This window comes from Giraffa tippelskirchi, chromosome 12 (genome assembly GCF_054371585.1).
Source record: "Giraffa tippelskirchi isolate mGirTip1 chromosome 12, T2T-mGirTip1v1.2.pri, whole genome shotgun sequence".
Taxonomy (NCBI): domain Eukaryota; kingdom Metazoa; phylum Chordata; class Mammalia; order Artiodactyla; family Giraffidae; genus Giraffa; species Giraffa tippelskirchi.
Window position 1 is genome coordinate 87,417,443 of NC_137286.1, and position 23,015 is coordinate 87,440,457.

Consider the following 23,015-nt stretch of genomic DNA (forward strand, 5'->3'; position numbering starts at 1 on the left):
AAAATACTTAGCCCACTAAGTTACATAATAAACCCTCAATAAGTGGTAGCCATGAGTACCATTGTGATTAACCTGACCCATTTCTAAAAGGTCCACAATCTCCACAGGTGGTGATGGGATCTACCCCAGAAGCAAGTTCATGCAGAGAAGGATAATTAAAAGCAATCTTCCTTGCATAGTCTGATGGACCTTGCAATGGTCCATTGTGCATGGACCATTTATGTAAACTCAGCCTCAAGGCTGGGATGTCCTTCTCACCCCACTTCCTACTTGAAGTTCACATGCTGGTAACTCATATCTTGCTGTTAAGGGCTGCTGTCTTCCTAGGCCTACTTTAAAATGCAAATAAAGCTGGTCCCCCACATCCGTGGGCTCTGACTTGACTATACTGAGCCATTTTATATGAGGGGCTTGAGCATCCATCGATTTTGGTATCTGCAGGTTGGTGGGGGGTGGGGGCTTATCCTGACCCAGACCCCTGAAGATGTAGAGGGCTGACTGTACTCTTTAGATGGTGGGTAATAAGTTTGCACCTAGGTGCACAAGTGGCAGTCAGATCCCAGGGCTCTACACGGAGCTGACTCATGGGAATCTAAAAATGAGGAGCCTGCGGTGGGTGATGGGATACAGAGGGGGGCCTGAGGCCACTGAAGACCCCACTCTTTGGTTCCCCCTCCCCCCCATGTCCCTCCCCACACCTCCAGGTTGACCAGTTGTTTGAGCTGAGATGCCTCTAAGGTCAAACCCACTTCACACTCTGTCTCCCTGCTCCCCAGGTGTCCCGGAACCAAGACCCCATGGACCCCGGGGCCCACAGTCCACAGATGAGGAGGGACATGCTGACTCTCTGGGGTTCATCTTCCTATCACAAGAACACCAAGTCTGTAGTTAGTGGGCCAGGTTCAAGTCGTGGTTGTCACCTTGGGAAGGTCATTCCATGTCTTTGAACTTCTATGTTTTTTAGCGTATTAAAGATGCTGATGAGAATTCACCCAAGAATCAAATGAGGGAGCAACTTTGTGACGATAAAGCTCAACACAGCACACCTTGTTGGTACCGTTTTCTATCCCTGCTCATTGTTTTTAGCTTGCTCCCTTTCTTCCATTCTTCACGCATGGCTATACAGACAAAGGCCTTCTTGGGACCATCATAGATGGGTGACAATAACACATCTCTACCCTCTAGTCTAAAACGTTTCTGGGAACCAAAAATATCAGTTCCTGTCTGGGCTCACTTATTCATAATACAGTCTTGTGTGCACTAAAAATAACCTAACGTTATTCTCAGTTTGGCTCATGTAACTTGGCACTACAGGAAGGCAAAGATGATGTCTGCAGGAGCCCTAAGGCCCTGTGGACAGTAATTAGACTCTTGCTGAGGTTTGGTTTGTTTATCTTGGGCACCTGTGATGCTACACAAATGTTTCAAAGTGGTGGAGGACCAGGAAGCAGAGAAGGAATGCAGCTTCCGGAGGCAACAGACTTACAGCCAAGTGGGGACGGTCTTAGGTTCTGGGGAAGGGCCTGGGGGTAATGGAAGAAGCCAGTCTCTCCCCACAGCTGGTCCCGGCTTGTTCTGTTCTTGGCAGGAGATGCTGGTGCCTTGTAGGATGCTGTGACGGTGCTAAGAGAAAGGAACCCATGACTCTTTCCTTGGGGCTGCAGAGCTGGCATTGGCCTCCATCAGTAACACGATGTTTATTAGCCACCGTGGGGCTCTTAGAGAACAAAACTCCAGCTCCCGGGCCCTAGCAGTTACTGTGTAAGTAGAGGGGGCTGTGTTATGCACTCCTCCATGCGCTGGCACTGCCCTTGTGGAGCTGGAGCTGGAGGTTGACAGCGCAGGTGGCCACAGGATTGTTGGGGGAAGGTTGCCGTTGTGTTTCAGGATCAGTTATTTTTGGCTGAGAAAAGATGGCTGATGCCCAGCCAGGGCAGGCTGCCTGAAACTAAGTCCTCAGTGGGAGGCCTGCCAGGACCCAGCCAAGATGGCCAAGGTGAGGGGACGGGACTGAGGGCAACGTCTGGTTGGCGAAAGGTCCACTAGTGAGCGTCGTGTGGGGCTCGGGGGTCCCATGCTTCTGGTGCAGATGGGGAGTGGCCAAGGAGAGAACAAAAATGACAAAATGAGGTAGGAGAGGACCTCCTGGGAAGACTTACAGGTGTTCAGCTTCCATTAGAAGATACGTTGACTAAAGGCGCTTACTTTCTTCAAAAACCCAAGAGGCTTCCACAATAAGACATTGGCACATTGTTCTGATAGCCGAAAAAGAGACCGCCATTTACACCTGGAGGCAATGTGGATTTTTGTGGCCTCTTCATTCATCCTGCAGCAGAGTGGTGGATGCAGACTGACCAGTGATAGCATCTGTGTGCTGAATGGGGCCCTCGGCATGTTTTATGTATTTATTTTTTCAGCTGCATCACGTGGCTTGTGGGATCTTAGTTTCCCAACCAGGAATCAAACCCATGCTTCCTGCGTTGGAAGCACAGAGTCTTAACCACTGGACCACCAGGGCGTTTTAGAAGGAAAGGAAAGAGGACCCTCTAAGGTGTCTGAGTGATGGGGCCAGGCCTCCGGGCCAGAGGACCAGGTGCACCCTCCGAGTTCCTTGTGTCTGCTGCTGAGTCATGGTTCTGGTTATGAACTGTCCAGAGCACAGAGGAATCTTTGCTGGATACAAAAGCGCTCCGCCCCGAGGGAAAACACTGATGGATTTTATAACTTGACAATAAAGCTCTCTCGGAGGAGAACGCCCTCCCAGAGGTGGGAGATGAATTTTATCCTTTGGTTTTTTGGCTGCTTCTCTTCCCCCGTGTCTTGCCCATCCTTTTCTACGACTTGCTCAATGAAGGGCAAAGAGGTTTTCTAGAAAGCACCAAACCCTTGAGGCCTTTGATTTCAGAGAGGGAAAAAAATGGCCCGGGCTGAGGGCAAGCTCACAGCAGCCTGCAAAAGAGGGTTCAACCTCTTGCTTGCTCACCTGAACCCCAGGATCAACCCAGAGGACACATAGAGTGATGGTACCTCCAGCCCCGCACCCTGGAGGAGACCCCGTCTTGTGTCTAAGCAGTGTGGCCCCTGAGGTTCCTGGGAAAGTGGCAGAGTTGTGTCTAGCTGGTCTGCAATACACACCCCTGAGCTGGCCAGGTCCCTTCCGTAATATGCTGTCTCCACACCCTTCGGAGTTAGCTCAGTCTGAAATAGACTAAAAGGAGGAGGGGGAAATGATGTGGACACTCAGTCTCCTTTCAATCCCAAGAGTCTGCCTCGTGACCTCAGTGACTATTGCTCATTCGAGAAGCAGGAGAGAAGGGAACTGCAGGTGGCCAGCAATCACCATTCTGATGGAATCCGATTAAGAAGCGTTCTGTAAAACTACAGCAACAAATCAGGACAAACGTCACACAAAGGTCTTGCATCACAGGATGTTTACATAATGTAATGCCCATGGCAGACAGATACCAAATACCACAAAGTACCTGAGACAAAAAAAAAGAAAGGAAGGAAGGAAGGAGGGGAGGAGGGAGAAGACTAGAAAGGAGCCTGGAGTCCTGGCACACAGAAATCTGAGGCCCCAGGCAGAGTTTCTCGGTGGAGGGGTGGCTGCCCGTGAGCGACCGGGGGCCTCCGCGTCACATCTCAGCCTCCGAGGAGCAGATCTCCGCGGCCGTGGAGATGGCGATCCCGATGGCCAGGCTGCCGTTGTCGGAGAAGTGCTGGGCCAGCGAGGTGTTGATGACGAGGCAGTCCCCGTTGGTGATGACCGAGTCCACGCACTCCAGCACAGACCGGGGCGTGGCCTCCCACTTGAGACACCGGTGGTTCCTGTTGAGCTCCAGGCGATAGGTGAAGCCGTCGGCCTGGGTGGGGGTCCCGATCAGCATCATGGTGGCGAAGAACTGGGGGTGCCCTGCGTGCCTCTCCTGTTTCCTGAGCACCAGCAGGAAGTGGTGGCCGAAGCAGGAGTGGATGATGAGCCAGTCGGCCGGCGCCGGGAGGTGCATGTCCGTGGCCAGGAAGACGATGTCAGCCCCCTGGAGGATGTCCACCCTGTGCATCTGCCGCAGGTGGGGCACCACCACCTCCAGGTGGCCCTCCCACTGGCAGGAGAACAAGGGGCACAGGCAGGGCATCACCTGGGCGGCGTGCAGCCCCGCCTCCTGGTGGTGCAGGCGGTGGGGCCGGGCGTGGTGGCAGAGGCGGTGATGGGGCTGGTGGGGGCAGTGGTGGGGGCAGTGGTGGTGGGGTGCGTGCTGGGGGGGATAGCTGCTGGGCTCCGGGGCGCTCTGAGTGACGGCGTGTCGGCTGGACACATACTGTAAGAGAAAGAGAAGAGCCTTAGTGGGTTAGTGGCCGTGAGCTCAGTCTCTCTGGCTGAGGACCACCCCCCGCCCCCCCACCAACCCCCAGGTTCAGAGTGTGGAAAGCAAACTCCCCAATACAGGTGAGGACGTGCAGTTGCTCAGTCGTGTCTGACTCTTTGAGACCCCGTGGACTGGAGCCCACCAGGCTCCTGTGTCCATGGGATTTTCCAGGCAAGAATACTGGAGTGTGTTGCCCTTTCCCTCTCCAACCGATACAGGTAGAGAAAGCTTTATTTCATTAAAAAAAAAAAAAATAGAGAGAACTGCCAGACTGTTTTCTGAAATGGCAGCACCATTTTACATTCCCATCAGCCAAGGAAGAGGGTTCTGATTTCTCCATGTCCTTGTCAACACTTGTTATTATCTGTTTTGACAAATAGGTTAATGAGACCGAATTCATTGTTTTGCATGTTTTGCCAAATTTAGATGCTGAAACATTGTACATCTGCATGTCATTTCAGGAAAGAATGTAAATTTACCCTATTGAAAATAGAACCTCCTTCAAAAGATTCTTCCTGCAAGAAGAGATTTTCAGAATGTATATTACAAAAAAAGAAAAACTTAAAAAAAATGAGGGACGTGGTGGATGTCTTGGGTGGTTGAGATTCTGAAAACTCAGTCCAAGAAAATGAAATATTTACGCCTTTCTGATTCTTTAATAAGATACTGAAACAAATAGGAAATTTCCCCCTTCGAATAGCATGCATTATGATGGTCATAAGGAACAAAGAAATCAATTTTTCTGTTCTGTTTTTATATTGTTGATATTTTTGTGCAGGGACTGGAGGTCAATGGATTTTTCCCCCTATTTTTTCATTAGTGTTATTTTTAGAACAAAATTTCGGTAAATACCCATTTGTCCTTCCAGTGCTGCCAGGGATTGGTACTATCTGGGGTGCCCTTCTGGGTTGTAAAACAACCATGGCAGGCAGATCTGACTGTGCAGCTGGACTGTGGTCCCCAGGGCAGGAGTCTCAGCTGTTACTCCTGGGACTTGGTTCTAGCAGGCACACTTCTGTCCTGCTTTAGGCTCACTGTTAAAGAACAACTTACCAGGGCTCACCACCAGGCTTCCTAGGTGGCACTAGTGGTAAAGAACCCACCTGCCGACGCAGGGACACGTGAAGAGACGCAGATTCGATCCCTGGGTTGGGAAGATCCCCCGGAGAAGGGGATGGCCACCCACTCCAGTATTCTTGCCTGGAGAATCCCATGGACAGAGGAGCCTGGCGGGCTACTGTCCACAGGGTTACAAAGAGCCGGACACGACTGAAGCGACTTAGCAAGCACACACGTAGTATTGATATAAAATCAAAGTAAGGAGGGGGTCAGGAAGAAACACCACGGCCTCCCTTTCTTCCCTCCCTCCCTCCAGCCTCCGGTCGGTGCTTCTGCTGAATGCAACCGGGAGGAAGCCTGGGAGATGCACTCAGCCAGGGTCAGCTCCCTTTGGAAATGTGCTTGTGAAGAGGGAATGTCCACCTGCATGCAGATGTCTCGGTTCCCTCCTTTGTGATGTTCCTTGATCCGACCATGCTGGGCTTCCTCGGCTGAGCTCTGAAGAGGCCGATGAGGGGGAGGTAGGGAGGGCTGATACCTGTCCACAATCATTAAGCCGTCTGACGAAAATGTATACACCAGCTGACACGTGCACCGCCTGGGCATGGGCTGAGAATACTGAACAGGGTACGATCCCTGCTCTCGTCTCAGCAGCTCACTGTGATTAGCGTAATAGAACACAGTGCAGGGATGCAGGATGCTGGGAGGGACTCTGAGTGTGCAAAGTGGGGGCAATAGCTGTTCTGGTCAGTGCGAAGTGCTGTCTACCCTTGGTGAAGCAGGAAGGGCAACACTCTAACAAAACGGGCAAAAGGTTTGTGAGTAACAGGTTCCAAAGAGCTGGATATGAAAGAACATGGGATGTTTAAGAAACGAGAAATTCCAAGTGGCTGTTGCTAGGGGATCTGGCAGAGATGGCGAGGAGCAGGGCGGGACAGCAGTTGGACCATGTTGCCAAAGAGTGGGCACGGAGGTGGCACCCAGCACTAAGGGCCATTGGTAGGAGGGCCCAAGGGCTTTAGGGAGCCCCCTCAGGCAGTGCGATGCCCCAAGCCAGCGGTAGAGCTCGCACTCAAGATGGGACCACAGTGGAGTCCTGGCACTTGTCCAACCCTTGGCCTCGAGCCGTGATCGTTCCAGCCAGACTCTCCCCTTCCTTCCTTCTGGCCTCATCTTCCCCTGGCCTTCCCATTGTTTAATTGCTTCAGGGTAACAAAGCTGCCAGAGTTGTATTCCAGAGTGAATGACTATGCAAATACATCGTAAACTCACAGAGACCCCTGCACTTGCTTGCTGTGCCCTGGGAAGGCGCTGAGAAGAAACACAGCCTTAATCCTTCATTTCTTCCTGCTCTTTCTCCTGATGCAAAATATGTTTCATTTACACACACGATATTTGGGGTGAGTGAGGTCACAGGGCTGCTGGCTGGGAGAAGGGATTCTTTTAATTGGCAAAATGCTAATCATTTTGGAAAATGAATTCTAATCTTCCCATCTCATACAGTGGATGTGTGAATAATTACTTTCCTTCACTAAACTGTTAATGCAACATTAGTGATTACACTAATTAAAACTAATGAACTCTTCCAGGCTGATAAACCCCTCAGTCAGTCCACGGACGCCTTCCTTCCATTGGCTGTCCTTAACTTGCCATTTGGAAGAGAGATCTTGAATTAACCTTTAGAATAATTGGCAAAATTGGGTTTAGAAATGTTAGGCTTTATGGACTGGGTATAATTCTCTCCTCAAGCATTAGTGAGACCATTTCCACTGAGGGTGTAATTGAATTTAAAGATATCTTCCTTAATTTTATCAGCCACACTCCCATGGTTGGTAATGGCTATCCCTCCAAATCCTGGTGTCCAAAGAGGAAACCTGCCCCTGGAAACACCACGTGACCCTTTCTCCAGCCTCTGCTCCCTCTGATCTGTGAGCTCATTTGGAGGACTGCTCTGTCCTTCTGCCTGATTCCAGGAACAGTGCCATGCTAATGGAGGCATTTCAGCTGAAGGTGGGTTTTGCACCCAATTTCAAATGACAGTCATGGGTTTTGAGTTTGCTCATGTCCTTATTTATGTGAGTTGATGAAGTGAAGCTTTCAGTACTTTCAGCAATGCTATCGATGTATTTCACACACAGGAGAGAAGATGGGGAGGAGTTATATTTCAGGGCAGGTATCAAACGTTGGAAAAGACCTCGATACTGGGAAAGAGTGTAAGCAAAAGGAGAAGGGGGTGGCAGAGGATGAGATGGCTAGATAGTATTGCCAACTCAATGAACATGAATTTGAGCAAACTCCGGGAGATAGTGGAGGACAGAGAAGCCTGATGGGCTGCAGTCTATCGGGTCACAGAGAGTCGGTCATGACCTCGAGACTGAACAACAATAACAACAACCAGAACGTTGGAATACAGTCATGGCCAGAACCTAGCTGGGCATCAGGTCTGCAAAGACGGAAGAGTAATTGTACCTGCTCCAGGTCCCACTCTGTAGTGGTTAAAAATTCCCTCTGTTTCTGGGAAGGATGGTCGAGGCTGAAGGTTTAGTGTTTCCCATTCCATTTACTCACCTCCCCACCTCTCAAAACCTAACATGACTGTGCATGTGCACATGAAACCCAGGAGGACTCTGGAAAAGTTTCCACCAAACAGTCACGAAATAAGTTACACTGAGATAGAAAACAACGATGGGGCTTTTATTTCCATTAGACTGTCTTCCTTAAAAAATGTGTCTTATGCTGCTTTTCCCCAGACTGTTACACTTAGAACACTGAATGAATGAGATCTTCATGTGGGCAGCATGATAATGTCTGTAATTTTCTTTAAAATGTTCAGCTGAGGGATTGTGATAGAAATGTGTACATTTTTAACCTACACTCCAGGGGCTGTCAATTCCCTAATCAGGAATTCACACTTCGAGGTGATCACCTAACATTTTATCCGAAAGGCCACACTTCAGAGATAATGACTACAATTGCCTCGCTTAGTATCCATATTTCTGATCCACACCAGATGCTGCTAATTAACACTTCCACAGAGGTTTCCATTGGTGAAATTAGTAGTTTGCTAATCAGCATGATAGATGTACAAAGATTGTTTAAAACATTTCAGAATAATTCTGTACTTTAAGGTTGAACCCAGGAGTTTGTTCCATAACTATTTCTGAATCTAGCCACTGAGTCAAGGACTTCCCATAGTCTGATGCCATCTCTAAGAATATCAGAATCTTTTTCTTGTTAGATCACTACATACATACTCTTGCTGGCAGTCAAAAATATGTAAATTGAGCAAGGAGACATTGGTTAGCAAATACATAGAAACTTTGAGTCCTGAGCTATATATGCCATGTGTGAGTGCGTGCTAAGTCACTTCAGTCATGTCTGACTCTTTGCAACTCCACAGACTGCAGCCCTCTGTCCATGGGATTCTCCAGGCAAGAATCCTGGAGTGGGTTGCCATGCTCTTCTCCAGGGAATCTTCCCAACCCAGGGACTGAACTTGCATCTCTTACATCTCTTGCATTGGCAGACAGGTTCTTTACTACTAGTACCATCCAGGAAGCCCCATATATGCTATAACTAATTAGACAAGAGGGAAGCAAGTTATTACTGTGAAAAGAGGAAGATAAAAATTTGGGTGGATCGATTTTAAAAACCAAGGTCTGTGGGTGAAAAGGGGTGAAATGCGTCCATACAGGTGTCTACACAGGTACTGTTGCTATGGTCTCAAAAATCTCCTGACCAAGCTGATCGTCTTATAAATCCAGACCCTGGCTATGTGAGAGGCTGGGAAGAAATATGTGGACAACACTGGGAGAGCAAAAATATAACTCAGTCCTCAAGCACCCTGGGCCTTTCTTGAGTTCCTGGATCCTGGCCCATGGCCGCCCGGCAGGTGTCAATCACGGTCCCAACTGGTCTTGTGACTTTGAGACCATCTGCCCTTGTAAGACAGAGGTGCTCCCTCCCTCCCTGACCTCCGAAGTCAAGCAGCAGTTAAGATCTGTCTATACAGTTCACTGCTGCATTTATTTCAACTCATTTGGAAAATCACAGGGCGGGTAGCTTTCTCTCTTTAGGTAGCTTGGAAGACAAAGAGGGTAGGGATCGTGTTGACTTTGCCCCCTGCCTGGTCCGGTGATGGGCAAAGCCAGCACTGTGCAGTGTCTGGCGTCCGTAGACTCTCAGTGGGTATTTGCTGCTTGAGTGGATGGATGAATGAGTGGATGAATGAGTGGTTCATATCTGGAGCCTATCCATGCAAAGCCCGCTGGCCTTCGGTCAGAGGCTCTGTCCTCTGCCCTTCCTTCCTGTAGAAATACGTGGGTGTGTATGTGTGTGCACATGGGTGAGCATGAGTTGATTGCTGTGGGCTCATCAGCTTGGTCTCCTGGTGGTTCCTCCCCCAGAACTCGACAGTGACGGGACACTGGGACCTGATTCATGTCCAGGCACTGGTTCCTGTCCAGCTGCCATTACAGGAAGTACAGTAACAGTGTTGAAGAAGAAGCTTCCCCTGCCAGTTGGGCACTCTCTTTGCTTTTACTTTTTACAGAGATTACTCCCCGAGTCTCAGCATCCTCTTTATTCACAGCAGATGATTTCTTACCATCTGGGAAGGAAGGTCTGCTGGACCAACCTGGGAAATCGCCCACCTGTTAGACTGATCCAGCTAGAACCAGTGACCTAACAAAAGGCTGGATGCCCGCATACCGCCTCATTCGTTTTCTGTCAACAATCACCAGGAAGGAACTTCAACCGAAGATTATAGGCCCTCCCCCAGCTGTGCCCTCCCCTATAAGATGACGGCCTACTGGGTTGTGCCCCCGCAGCCTGAACTGGCCTTTCTAGTCCACACTCCAAATAACAGGGATCCTAGAATTCCCTACCCAAGGACTCTTCACTCAGCTTCCAGGAGCCTGAGCTATTTCTAGGATCCAGTACCCAGAAGGCGGGCAATGGTAGACGCGAGGTGTGGCCCGTGGGGGACTAGCGGGAGCTTGGACGCGTGGGCCGGGGGTGTCCACTTGCCTCTGCCTTGGGACTCATCACAACGCGAGACGAAGCCTCAGTAAGAAGAAAGTGAGACAGGCTGCTGGCCGGTGACTGCGGTCTCCGGATCATCGCGAAGGGCTAATTATTAAAGCAGGAGGGTTCGACGTACTCGAAGAGTCGCTTCCCTTGATCTTTTGCTTCGAAGTATACAGACAGGCCGCGTGTGGGCCTCCGCTGGCACTTTGGCCTCGAGCCCCGCGAACGTTAGGGGCGTGTCTGCGGTCAAACCGCGCGGCGGAGGAGTCCAGCACCGGTGGCGGAGGAATCCCGCAACAGTGGCGGAGGAATCGCTCTTTCTTCACCGACTCCCCCTTTCATCCGTGGGGTTTTGAGCATACGAATGAGTTTTATGAGTCTTATAGATGAAAGACCTTTCCTTAAAAGCCACTTTTTGAGTCGTCAGACTTTTATATCTGCAGCCGGCAAGTGAATCCCAGGGCCTCTAGGGAGCCGTTTATAGGTTAAGATTTAATTACCTAAAGACTGTAAGCATCTCCATGGGATGACTTCAGGACCCCGGGGTGACTCAAGGGCAGGGTCTAGCATGCTAGGAACACAATCTCAGCCAATCTGAACAACCTCAGGTTGTGGGCAACAGTTTTGCTCGTGTGCCTGGTGTTGCTATGGTAGGAGCAGGGCTGTCACCTTAAGGGAAGGGATGGGTTGCTAAAAACCGTTACACATGCAAATGCAAACTTCAGAAGCACCTGTGTTGGCAGGCTGTGAGTGGGTGGCAGTTAGTCCTGGGTGGTCTGAGACATGCTGATGGCCAGGCTGCCCCAAGACCTCATGCCACCCTTGTTTGTGTGATTTTCAAAAGACATCTTGACCAGGCATTCCTTAAATTCATGTCTCTCCAGCTGAACTTGCCACCCTCCCCATCACCCACCTACAAGGCCTGGCTAAGTTGTATTCCTCCTTCCAGTGTTCTGTGCTGACCAGGGCAGGTCTGCCTGCCCTGTGTTCCTTTGTGACACACAATACACTGAACATCCAGTTTTGCTTTCAGACTGTGATGTGAACTCAGGTCCCTGAACATTGCATCTTTTCTTCCCTGCTGTATCCTCAGTGCTGGCAGAGCTTGGAACATGGTTAGTACCCAAGAAATATTCCTGGAGATGCTGAATGAGCGACTCTTCCGCATTGAGCTCTCATCCTAATACAGTCCAGCCACTCACCATCTGGCTGCCACCAATCTAGGGCAAGTCAGCCTCACTGCCTTTCTGGGCTAATGTGACAGCCTCCTAACTAGTTGTATTGAGTTGAAAGGTGACCCCCAAAATATGTCTACATCCTAAGCCCTGGAACAGTAAATGTGACTTTCTGTGAGAAAAGGGTCTTTGCTGCTCTAAATAAATGAAGGATTTCAAGAAGAAATCACCCTGGATTATCCAGAGAGGCGCTAAATCCAATGACAAGTGTTCTTGGAAGAGGCAGAACAGAAGACAGACACAGAAGAGAAAGCCATGTGAAGATGGAGGTAGAGGTTGGAGTGGTGCTGCCACAAGCCAAGGAACACCTGGAGCGTCAGAACCAGAAAAAGCAAGGGAGGATTCTCTCCTAGAGCCTGCAGAGGGAGCATGGGCCTGTTGACAACTTGATTTTAGCATTTTGGCCTCTGGAACCATTGAAAATAAAGCTCTAGTATTTTGAGCCACCAAATTTGTGGTAATTTGCATGGCAGCTCTAAGAAATGAATACACAAGTATTCCTACATCCATTCTTGGCCTCCTACAGACTGTAACTTTTATCACAAAATCTTTTAATGGTCTTCCATCACTGTCAGGATGAAACACAAATTCCTAGGTGTGCCGTCAAGAACCAACATACTCTAGAAGACGTACAGGTGGCCAGGAAGCACATGCAGAAATGTTGAGCCTCACTAATTCTTAGAGAAATGCAGATCAAACAGTGAAATCACCTTGGTCAGAATGGCCATCATCAAAAATGTCTGCAAATAATAAATGCTGGAGAGGGTGTGGAGAAAAGGGAGCCTCCTACATTCTTAGAATTTAATTTGGTGCAGCCACTATGGAAACAGTATGGAGATCCCTTTAAAAACCAAAAATAGAGCTACCATAGGATTCAGCAATCTTGCTCCAGGGCATATATCCAGAAAAGATGAAAACTCTAATTCAAAAACACACCTGTATCCCAATGTCCATAGTATCGCTGTTTACAATAGCCATGACATGGAAGCAACTTAAATGTCTATAGACAGATGAGTGGATAAAAAAGATGTGGTATATATGTATGTGTGTGTGTGTGTGTGTGTGTGTGTGTGTGTGTGTGTGTGTGTGTATAAAACACGTTATATATATATATAGGAATATTACTCATGAAAAATGAAATAATGCCATCTGCAACAACATAGATGGAGCCAGATATTACCATACTAAGGGAAGTCAGACAAAGACAAATATATGATACTGTGTATATATGCAATCTAAAAAAGGGGTACAAATGAACTTATTTATAAAACAGAAATAGGCTCACAGACATAGAAGACAAACTTATGGTTACCAAAAGGGAAAGAGGAGGAGGGATAAACTGGGAATTTGGGATTAACAGATACACACTACTGTATATAAAATAGATAAACAGCAAGGACCTGCTACATAGCACAGGGAACTATATTCAATACTCATAACAACCTACAATGGAAAAGAATGTGAAAAAGAATATAAATACATATATATATATATATTCTTATATGCATAACTGAATCACTTTGCTGTAAACCTGAAACTAGCACAACATTGTAAATCAACTATAATTCAAAGAACAAAAACCCACATTCTCTGCATCATCTTTTTTTCTCTGCATCCTAGTTGCTACTCAGCCTAAGCATGTTGACCTCTTACTGTTTTTTTGAACACGCTGTCCACACACTTGCCCCAGGGTTTTTGCACTGTCTATTCCCCTTACTTGAAACAATCCCACATACCCACTTGGCTCACTGTCACACTTCATTCACATCTCTGTTCCACAATTACCTCTCTGAGGCTGTCCTTCACTTAACTGTTAAAGAAACCCTCTCAATCCCCTTACTCTGCTTTAGTTCACTTCCTAGTATTTTTCGGTTCTATACAACTGTATATCATAGTATATGTAGGTCATACATGTTTTTGTATACTGTCAGTCTTCCCTACTGCAATGTAAGTTTCTTGGGACTAGGAATTTGGCTGTGTTCACTATTGTATCTCTAGAACATTATCAGGTGCCTTAAAGAGCTCAATAACTGTTTTTGTTTGTTTTTTGTGTTTGAATGAATGGTTACATTCCTTTGGGTCTTAAACTTTTCCATCTGGGTTGGGAAGATCCCCTGGAGAAAGAAATGGCAACCCACTCCAGTATTCTTGCCTGGGCAATCACATGGACAAAGGAGCCTGGGGGAGTGGTGTACAGTCCATGGGGTCACAAAAGAGTCGGACACAACTGAGCGGCTAAACAACAACAACGATGACTTTCAGGCCCATCTCACCCTGGCTCCCAGTCCATCTCCAAATCTCCCAGCACTGAGGAATTCATGCCTACACATCTGCATTCCTCTAAATCTTCCAGGTCCAAGATGATAGAAGCAAGGGTTTCCTCTCTGTCTGTTTAGGACCTCCGCTCAGAATTCTGCTTTCCCCCCTGAGGCTTGCCTTAGGATGACTGGGACAGGGAATGGCCTCACTGTCAGGAAACGTCTACAGTCAGACGTGGATGTAGCTTAGGCTTTCCCAGAATGGTTGTCAGCTCAGTATCCCTGGGCTAACACCAGAGCTGCATAAATCTAGAGCAGAGAACCAGGTCATTTCACATACAAAAAAAAAAGAAAAAAACCCCATCTTTCAACAGCACACTTAATTCCCAATAATCATTTTTAGCAAATTGGGCCTTCCGATAAGCCTGCCCCTAAAATAGGAAGTGTGTCGTTTGACCAAGGGTGGATGGAAAGACAGTGCTGCAGGGGAGAAAGAAAACATTTTTGAAGGCAGACCCACTGGGGTATGAATCCTGGCTTTGCTATTAAAAGCTCTGAGACCGTGGGCTCATTAATTAACCTCTCCATTCTTGTTTCTTCCTTTATAAGATGGGAATTGTAATATCTCATAAGGTTGGAGTAAGGACTGAATGAAATACAAAATCTCGGGTTGGCCAAAAAGTTCATTCGGGTTTTTCCATAAGCTGTTACAGAAAAATCCAAGTGAATTTTCCGGCCAACCCAACACATTGTATAGTGCCTAAGCCAGAGTAAGAAGATATTATTATCATTTTTTCCATCATCACTATTATTTTCATGGTTATTGAATAGCTAGATGCTGAAGATGTAAGCTAAAGAAATTCACTCTACATAATTTCTATACTCATAACTGAATTGGATGGAATCATAAAAACACCAAAACCTTTCCAGACCCCCCTCAAACCTCCCTGACAGCTCTCACTCCAGACCAGTGTTTGCATTTGTAGAAAGCCTTTCACTCAATATTTTCATCTCATCACTAACCAATGGATGCTGGGTGCAATGTAAAGAGTAACTTAATACATGTAAAGAGCCTAGTTTAGTGCCTGAAACATAGGAGGTACTCAATAACTGATCATTATTATCTTCATTATCATCATCTACCTGGACAGTAAGGAGATCAAACCAGTCAATCCTGAAGGAAATCCACCCTGAATATTCATTAGGAGGCCTGATGCTGAAGCTGAAGCTCCAATACTTTGGCTACCTGATGTGAAGAGCTGACTCATTGGAAAAGACCGTGATGCTGGGAAAGATTGAGGGCAGGAGGAGAAGGGGACAACAGAGGATGAGATGGCTGGATGGCATCACTGACTCAATGGACATGAGTTTGAGTAAACTCTGGGAGATGATGAAGGACAGGGAAGCCTGGCATGCTGCAGTCCATGGGTTTGCAAAGAGTCAGACATAACTGAGCGACTGAACAACATCATCTACTAGCATTTTGGGCAGTGCAAAGCTGCTGGAAAGTTCAGGCAATTCTATGAACAGGTGTGCATTGGTCCCCACAGCTTCTTACAAGCTCATCCCTTTCTCCTTCATTGATCTAGCATTTCTCCTAGGGCCTCTCACCCATGGTGGCCAGGCCTAATTGGCATTATGTAAGGCAGTGCCCTCCCTTAAGACAGGCTCTCCCTGCTTGAGAGAGCCTCTTCCTCCCTTTCTGTGTCTTTTTTTTTTTTTTTTGGCTGCACCATGAGGCATGTGGGATCTTAGTCCCTCAACCGGGCATCAAACCCACAACCCCTACATTGGAAGTGTGGAATCTTAACTACTGGACCGCCAAGGAAATCCCTTTCTATGTCTTTAAAATATGTTTCCTGAGAGAAGATTGCTCTGTGTGTCTGCTTCCTGGAGCTTCATGCCTGCACTACCCACAGTTTACATGATATATGGCTATTAATATATAGTTGACAAATGAAAATTTGGTAAAGGCAATAATATTCATGTTGATCTGAACCATCATTTTAAATGACTTCTAAACATCTGCTATGTAGAAGAGTTCCTGAATAAACAAAGGTGTGACCACACTGCTGCTGCTGCTGCTGCTAAGTTGCTTCAGTCGTGTCCGACTCTGTACGACCCCATAGACGGCAGCCCACCAGGCTCTGCCGCCCCTGGGGTTCTCCAGGCAAGAGTACTGGAGTGGGGTGCTATTGCCTTCTCCGGTGGCCACACTGGGATAGCTTAAATGAAACAGATCCACAGTACCATGTGTGGGGAAGGATGTGGAGCGGGTGAAACCTCAGACACTGCTAATGAGAGTATAAATTGGTACAGTCACGTTGGACCACTTTTGGGGCAGTATCTACTACAGCTAAATGCAAGCCAGCCACTTTGACTCAGCACCTCTACCCCTCAGCATTCATCTGCTGGGCAACAGTTCTCTGTTGAGCTCTTGCATTTCTGTACACCTGGCAAGCCAGGCATTCAATGCCCTTTGTTTCAGACTATGTTTTCAAGGATGTTTGTATACTGAACAGCCTTGAGATAGATAGTGTTTCCCTCTGGAGCAAAAGACAGATTTGCTTACAGCCTTGGGACTCAGATGGGGCTTCCCTGATAGCTCAGCTGGTAAAGAATCCACCTGCAATGTGGGAGACCTGGGTTTGATCCCTGGGTTGGGAAGATCCCCTGGAGAAGGGAAAGGTTACCCACTCCAGTATTCTGGCCTGGAGAATTCCATGGACTGTATAGTATATGGGGTCTCAAAGAGTTGGACACCACTGAGCGACTTTCATTTCTTGGGGACTCAGATATTGTATCTCCCTCTAGAACTAAGGGCAAGCATACTTACTGTCCATTATAAAAAGTTGGTTGGGAATACTTCCTGGTGGTCCAGTAAGAGTCTGTGCTCCCAATGCAGGGGGCTCGGGTTTGATCCCTGCTCAGGGAATAGATCCCACATGCCACAACTGAGAGTTCGCGTGCCACAACTAAAGATCCTGCATGCTGCAATGATCAGAGAGCCCACCTGCCACAACAAAGTCCTGGCACAGCCAAATAAATCAATAAAAATAATTATTTTTTAAAATATTAGAATTCCCTGAGCATTTGTAAAGTACCCTACTGTGGGTGGGTGTCATTTGTCCTTCTCTGTGTTAATCACTCTTTGGGGATCAAGTCTCAAGGAACTGGTGCAAAAATGCAAATATTCTAGCTGCTGCTGTTGTTGTGGGTAAGAAATTCCCTGTCATCTCTGACCCAGGAGTGTTGTGTCTTCCGACAGCCTCAGTGAAACAGGTGGGCTACCTTGTGAGCCAACCAGTTGAGTAAAATCTCAGACTCCTTTTGGTTACATTGAACCCCTGACAGAAGTGAGCAAACTAAGATCAGCAAACATACATATGGGTATTTATAGAAGGATTAATTCACAGTAGTTAGAAATCTAAAAACCACTAAGTTTGCTTTCAATGGATTCAGTTCAGTTCAGTCACTCAGTCATGTCCGACTCTTTGCGACCCCATGAATCGCAGCACGCCAGGCCTCCCTGTCCATCACCAACTCCCGGAGTCTACCCAAACCCATGTCCATCGAGTCGGTGATGCCATCCAACCATCTCATCCTCTGTCGTCCCCTTCTCCTCCCGCCCTCAATCCTACCCAGCATTAGGGTCTTTTCCAATGAGTCAACCCTTCGCATGAGGTGGCCAAAGTATTGGAGTTTCAGCTTCAACATCAGACCTTCCAATGAACACCCAGGATTGATCTCTTTTAGGATGGATTGATTGGATCTCCTTGCAGTCCAAGGGATTCTCAAGAGTCTTCTCCAACACCACAGTTCAAAAGCATCAATTCTTTGGCGCTCAGCTTTCTTCACCGTCCAACTCTCACATCCATACATGACCACTGGAAAAACCATAGCCTTGACTAGACAGACTTTTGTTGGCAAAGTAATGTCTCTGCTTTTAAATATGCTATCTAGGTTGGCCATAACCTTCCTTCCAAGGAGTAAGCGTCTTTTAATTTCATTAAAAGACTGCTGCAGTCACCATCAGCAGTGATTCTGGAGCCCAAAAAAATAAAGTCTGACACTGTTCCCACTGTTTCCCCATCTATTTCCCATGAAGTGATGGGACCAGATACCATGATCTTAGTTTTCTGAACGTTGAGCTTTAAGCCAACTTTTTCACTCTCCTCTTTTACCTTCATCAAGAGGCTCTTTAGTTCTTCACTTTCTGTCATAAGGGTGATGTCATCCGCATATCTGAGGTTATTGATATTTCTCCTGGCAATCTTGATTCCAGCTTGTGTTTCTTCCAGCCCAGCGTTTCTCATGATGTACTCTGCATATAAGTTAAATAAGCAGGGTGACAATATACAGCCTTGACATAGTCCTTTTCCTATTTGGAACCAGTCTGTTGTTCCATGTCCAGTTCTAACTGTTGCTTCCTGACCTGCATACAGGTTTCTCAAGAGACAGGTCAGATGGTCTGGTATTCCCATCTCTTTCAGAATTTTCCACAGTTTATTGTGATCCACACAGTCAAAGGCTTTGGCATAGTCAATAAAGCAGAAATAGATGTTTTTCTGGAACTCTCTTGCTTTTTCGATGATCCAGCAGATATTGGCAATTTGATCTCTGGTTCCTCTGCCTTTTCTAAAACCAGCTTGAACATCTGGAAGTTCACGGTTCACGTATTGCTGAAGCCTGGCTTGGAGAATTTTGAGCATTACTTTACTAGCATGTGAGATGAGTTTCAATGGATACACTATGGTATAAGCTGGGATGCTATCCGGCTGTCACAAGACAATGAAAGACTGCTACACATATGAGTCCATTTCAGAAAAGTCTTGGTTAACAGGAGCTAGACACAGAAGAGTACATCCTGAATGATCCCGTGTGTATGAAGTTCAAAACCATGTACAGTTGACCTACGGTGAGAGGTTTGTGTGGGGGCGCACTGACTAGCAAGAGACGTGAGGGGATCTCTGGGAGGGAGTGTGGCTGGAAACGTTTTAGTGGTTAGTTGGATGCATGTATCTGTCAAAATCTGTCCGGTTATGTACTAGAGATTTGTGTACTTCACTGCATGCTCTACATGAAAAAACATAAACCAAGCAACAAATAGAAAAGAAGAAAGAAGGACTTCCCTGGTAGTCCAGTGGGTAAGAATCTGCCTGCTAGTGCAGGGGACATGGGTTCCATCCCTAGTCTGGGAGGATCCCACACGGTGCAGAGCAACTAAGCCCATGTGCCACAACTACTGAACCTGCGCCCTGGAGCCCAAGCTGTGCAGCAAGAGAAGACCTCCCACCGCAACTAGAGAGCAGACCCCGCTCACTGCAACTAGAGAAAGCCTGTGCGCAGCAATGAAGACCCAGCTCAGCCAGAAATAAATAATACATTTTTAAAAAAAAGAATCTTAACGGATTAAAAAAAAAAAGAAGAAGAAAGAAGGAGACTGGGGGAATGGGTGTGGATGGCTCTTGTCTCCAGGTCACTGTTAAATGGGCATATTTTACAGTCCTTAAGGCAGAAAATTTTTTTTATGTTCCCACGTGTTCATTTGCTCCTCTGTGGATCTGGGTGCCTGTGATGCTAGTAGCCAGGGCGACTGGAAGACAAGGATGGGAGTTACAGCAGGGCCAGGTGCTGGGTATCCACAGGGAAAGAGAGTCCTTTGGGCTTAGAAGATGGGGTCATGGCTGACATGGGGGAGACTGGAAATTAGAGGAAAGGATTGAAGGGATGCACAGCCATGCCTGGAATGGGGCAGGGCCAGCCCTTTGGTCCTCGGAGCAGAAGGCCCTTTCTTGAGTCTAGATTAGGGGCTAAGGACTGAGACTAGCACCGGGGCAGGACCGAGAACTAGAGGAGACTCGCCCCCGGCTGTGGGCCGAGAGCTGCACGAGTGTCTCCTCCTCTCTCTGGGGCGAGGCCCCCCTCACCCCTGCTGACGGCTTGGAGTCAATCCCCTTGAGCAAGGTAGGGGCAGGTGTTTTATTGACTCTAAAGCTCTCCCAGTTGCTGGGTACATATTTAATAAAAATTTCAAGCTTAAGGGGGCCGCCATGGGAAGGCAGGAAGAATTGCTGCCTGCTGGGCTTGGAGGGTGGGCAGTCCAGCCAGTCCCTAATAACTCCTTCATTCAATATTCATCTTTGAGTTATTACAGTCAACGTGCGTCTCTAAGGAACACGTTTATTAGTGTCCACTAAGATAATTAGTCCGATATACTTCAAGGCAGTTGAAAGTGTCCCCATAATTGTATTTCTTTCTAGAATTCACCGTGGCTGCATTTTAACATTGGTCCCATTTTGGTTCCATTTCCCTCACTTTCTCCCAGAGTCCCAAACGCTCTATCTCCTAAGGGGAAGGCGATTGCAGGGCCCCAGACTCCAGCTGGGCCCTCTGCAGGCTGCGCTGGTTGGACCCTGCACAGCACCTGCAGCATGGGTCCCCTCTAGGGTCACCCCAGGGAGGGGGCTGGGCTGGCTTTCTGTCGCCCCATCATTCCCCTCGCTCTCAGGGGATGTTCTAGAAGGGCAGGCGCATGCCCTGCACTCGTGGGAACCTCCCATAGCATCCCCGGCAGTTCCATCAGCAGAAAAACTCCCCTTTCACTACTCCACTGAGAGGGGGCTAGACTTGTCTAGCTCAACACCGCAGCATGCATGCGAATGACCTGGGCGTCTTGTGAAAAAGCAGACTCTGGCTCAGCAGGCATGTGTGGGACTGAGATTCCTGGATTTCAAAGCTGCTGGGTCATGGACCACAGTTGGAGGAGCAAGGGGCTAGACGCACTCTTCCTGTCAGCTGAGATCCTACTGGGCCTCTCTTTTGGAATCAAATAGATGGTTCTCAGTGGTCTCAGACATTTCTCTTAACTCTCTGGTTCTTTAACAAACTTCAAGGGCACCTTCATAACAGGCTCCCCTCTTCTGCAGGATAATGGCTTGATCTGTCAGTCATGTGGGGTCCAGGCAGAGCCTGGTAACATGGACTTGCTTCCCAGGAGGGGTAGAGGGGGGAAGGGGAAGGCAGAGCACTGAGGGAATTTTTAAGCACAGAGTGGGAAGTTGGTTTATCTTCTTTATTTTCACAGTATTTAAATTCATTTTTTAGGAGCGAGTTTAGCTTTAATTAATAAATTCTTCACTTTTTTATAGCTGCCTGTAATTTCCCACTATTTAGTTTAATTGGCTTTTCATGTTCCGAATTTAGAAGCAGCTTCTGCCTCCAAGGTTTAAGTAGTAAAACATAAATGAACAAATATCACCCTCTCCGGCAGCGTCCGTTGATTTCCATGCTGTTCTGCTGTCGCATTTCTTGCTGTTCAGTTGCTAAGTCGTGTCTGACTCTTTGCAGCCTCATGGGCTGCAACACGCCAGGCTTCCCTGTCCATCACCAATTCCCGGAGCTTGCTGCTGTCACACAGTGAATTCATTTATTCTCTCGCTTATTCATTCAACAAATCTATATTAAGCAATTAGTATGTGCCGTGGGAGGCACACAGGGCAATGTAGTCCCCATCTTCTCAGAGCTGACTTTCTGAGCAGTGGGATCACGTGCTCACAGGTGTCAGGCAGGGATTTGCAGAATGATCAGGGTGGCACTGTGTGGTGTCTTGTAGAGAGAAGCTGAGGGCAAACCGCCCTGTCCTTTCTGCATCCTCTGTTAATGTCAAACCCAGTGGTGGGGGTGGGGTACTTCCCTGATGGCTCAAGCAGTAAAAAATCTCCCTGCAATGCAGGAGATGCCAGAGACTTGGGTTTGATCCCTGGGTGGGGAAGCTTCCCTGGAGGAAGGCATGGCAACCCACTCCAGTATGCTTGCCTTGAGAATCCCATGGGCAGACAAGCCTGGCGGGTTACACTCATGAGGTCACAAAGAGTCAGACACCACTGAGCTACTGAGCATGCACACGCTGAGAGAATGGGGGGTGGGGGATGGGGGGAGAGAAGCGGAGAGAGTAAGGAAGGTGGCTGGGGTGGGGATGAGGAAGGAGCTAGAGTCCATGTAGACTCTAAGGGTCTGATCTCTGTATAAATTCCTTGCAGAGGAAGCCAGGTTGGGAAGGACTTTATCCTCCTCCCCAGCCCTTCCCCTATACCACCACGGCCAAAAAATTCTTCCACAAATCTAACATCTAAGAATATTTCAGAAGGGAGAGAAGTTGATGATGGCAGGAAAGCCTTCCTCCATAAAACATAGGAATGACAAGTCCTCGATCCTAGCCCTGCCAACGTGCCAGCCTCGTGATGAAGAGTCAGAGTGAGCGGAAGTCTCTTCAGTTTCTCCCCATTACCGGAACTTGGCATATCCACAGCACTTGAACTTGGCCAAGCAGTTAACAGTAATTTCCTGGCTAATTGTGACAAATCTTTGCAGACAGATCTCGAAGTGAAACTTAAATGTCCTTGTGAGGGCTTAGAAAGGAACCGAGGTGTAGAGTGGAACACCCCCCTCACCCCCTCTGCCTACCATGTGTGATGGGGAGTTGGTAGCCATCAAGACTCCTGCAGAAATGCAATGTGGTCCCAATTCTTCCACTCCTTCCAAAACCAGAAGCAACTCTTTTCGTTTTTTTCCAGGCCTTCATTTCCATGACTGCAAAATGAGAATGTTGGCACCTGCCCCTCAACTGGAGGATATGAAGATGTTAGCATGTGTTTTAAATGGTGAAATCCATTTGGAAGAAAGTATTATATGGATGCAAATCAGGCAGGGGTGTGCCCCCACTTAATTGTTCTGGCAGATATCTGCCCAGGACCTGTGCAAAGCGCCTTACACACGTCACCTCACTGAATCTTCCTCTGGGCTCCAGGACGTGGGGACCGTTATCACTAGCAATTTGCATCTCGGGAAACTAGAGCAGCGGAAAGGATAAAGGTCTTTCAAGACTTTGGGGTTAGCAGTAGTGAAGCTGGGTTTCAATCCTTGGGAATCCGGCTTCCGAGCAGGGGAACTGAGCCTATCCAGGGGTTCCTGCCCCCTCTGTGTGCAACTGAAGCTCAGTTATCTGCCTGTGGATTATCTGCAGCTCATATTTCATTTTATTCCAAGCTGATTCTTTCTCGCCATCC

At 47.7% G+C, this 23,015-nt stretch overlaps 1 protein-coding gene across 4 annotated transcripts in view; it reads right to left on the reverse strand.

Moving 5' to 3' along the window:
* Positions 1 to 3,416: 3,416 nt before the first annotated feature.
* The window catches only part of SIAH3 (siah E3 ubiquitin protein ligase family member 3), a 69,427-nt gene continuing 49,828 nt past the window's right edge, over positions 3,417 to 23,015 (reverse strand). The window contains exons 1-3 of one of the 4 annotated variants that reach the window (XM_081547370.1): positions 10,455 to 10,696; positions 5,850 to 5,964; positions 3,417 to 4,319 (exon numbers count right to left, since the gene is read on the reverse strand). In XM_081547370.1, the coding sequence (XP_081403496.1) occupies positions 3,636 to 4,319; positions 5,850 to 5,855 (690 nt within the window). In that variant the 5' untranslated portion in view covers positions 5,856 to 5,964; positions 10,455 to 10,696 and the 3' untranslated portion in view covers positions 3,417 to 3,635. Of the gene's footprint in view, positions 4,320 to 5,849; positions 6,037 to 10,454; positions 10,697 to 23,015 lie in introns of those variants that run through there. The other 3 variants (XM_081547369.1, XM_081547367.1, XM_081547368.1) reach the window with 3 other exon arrangements.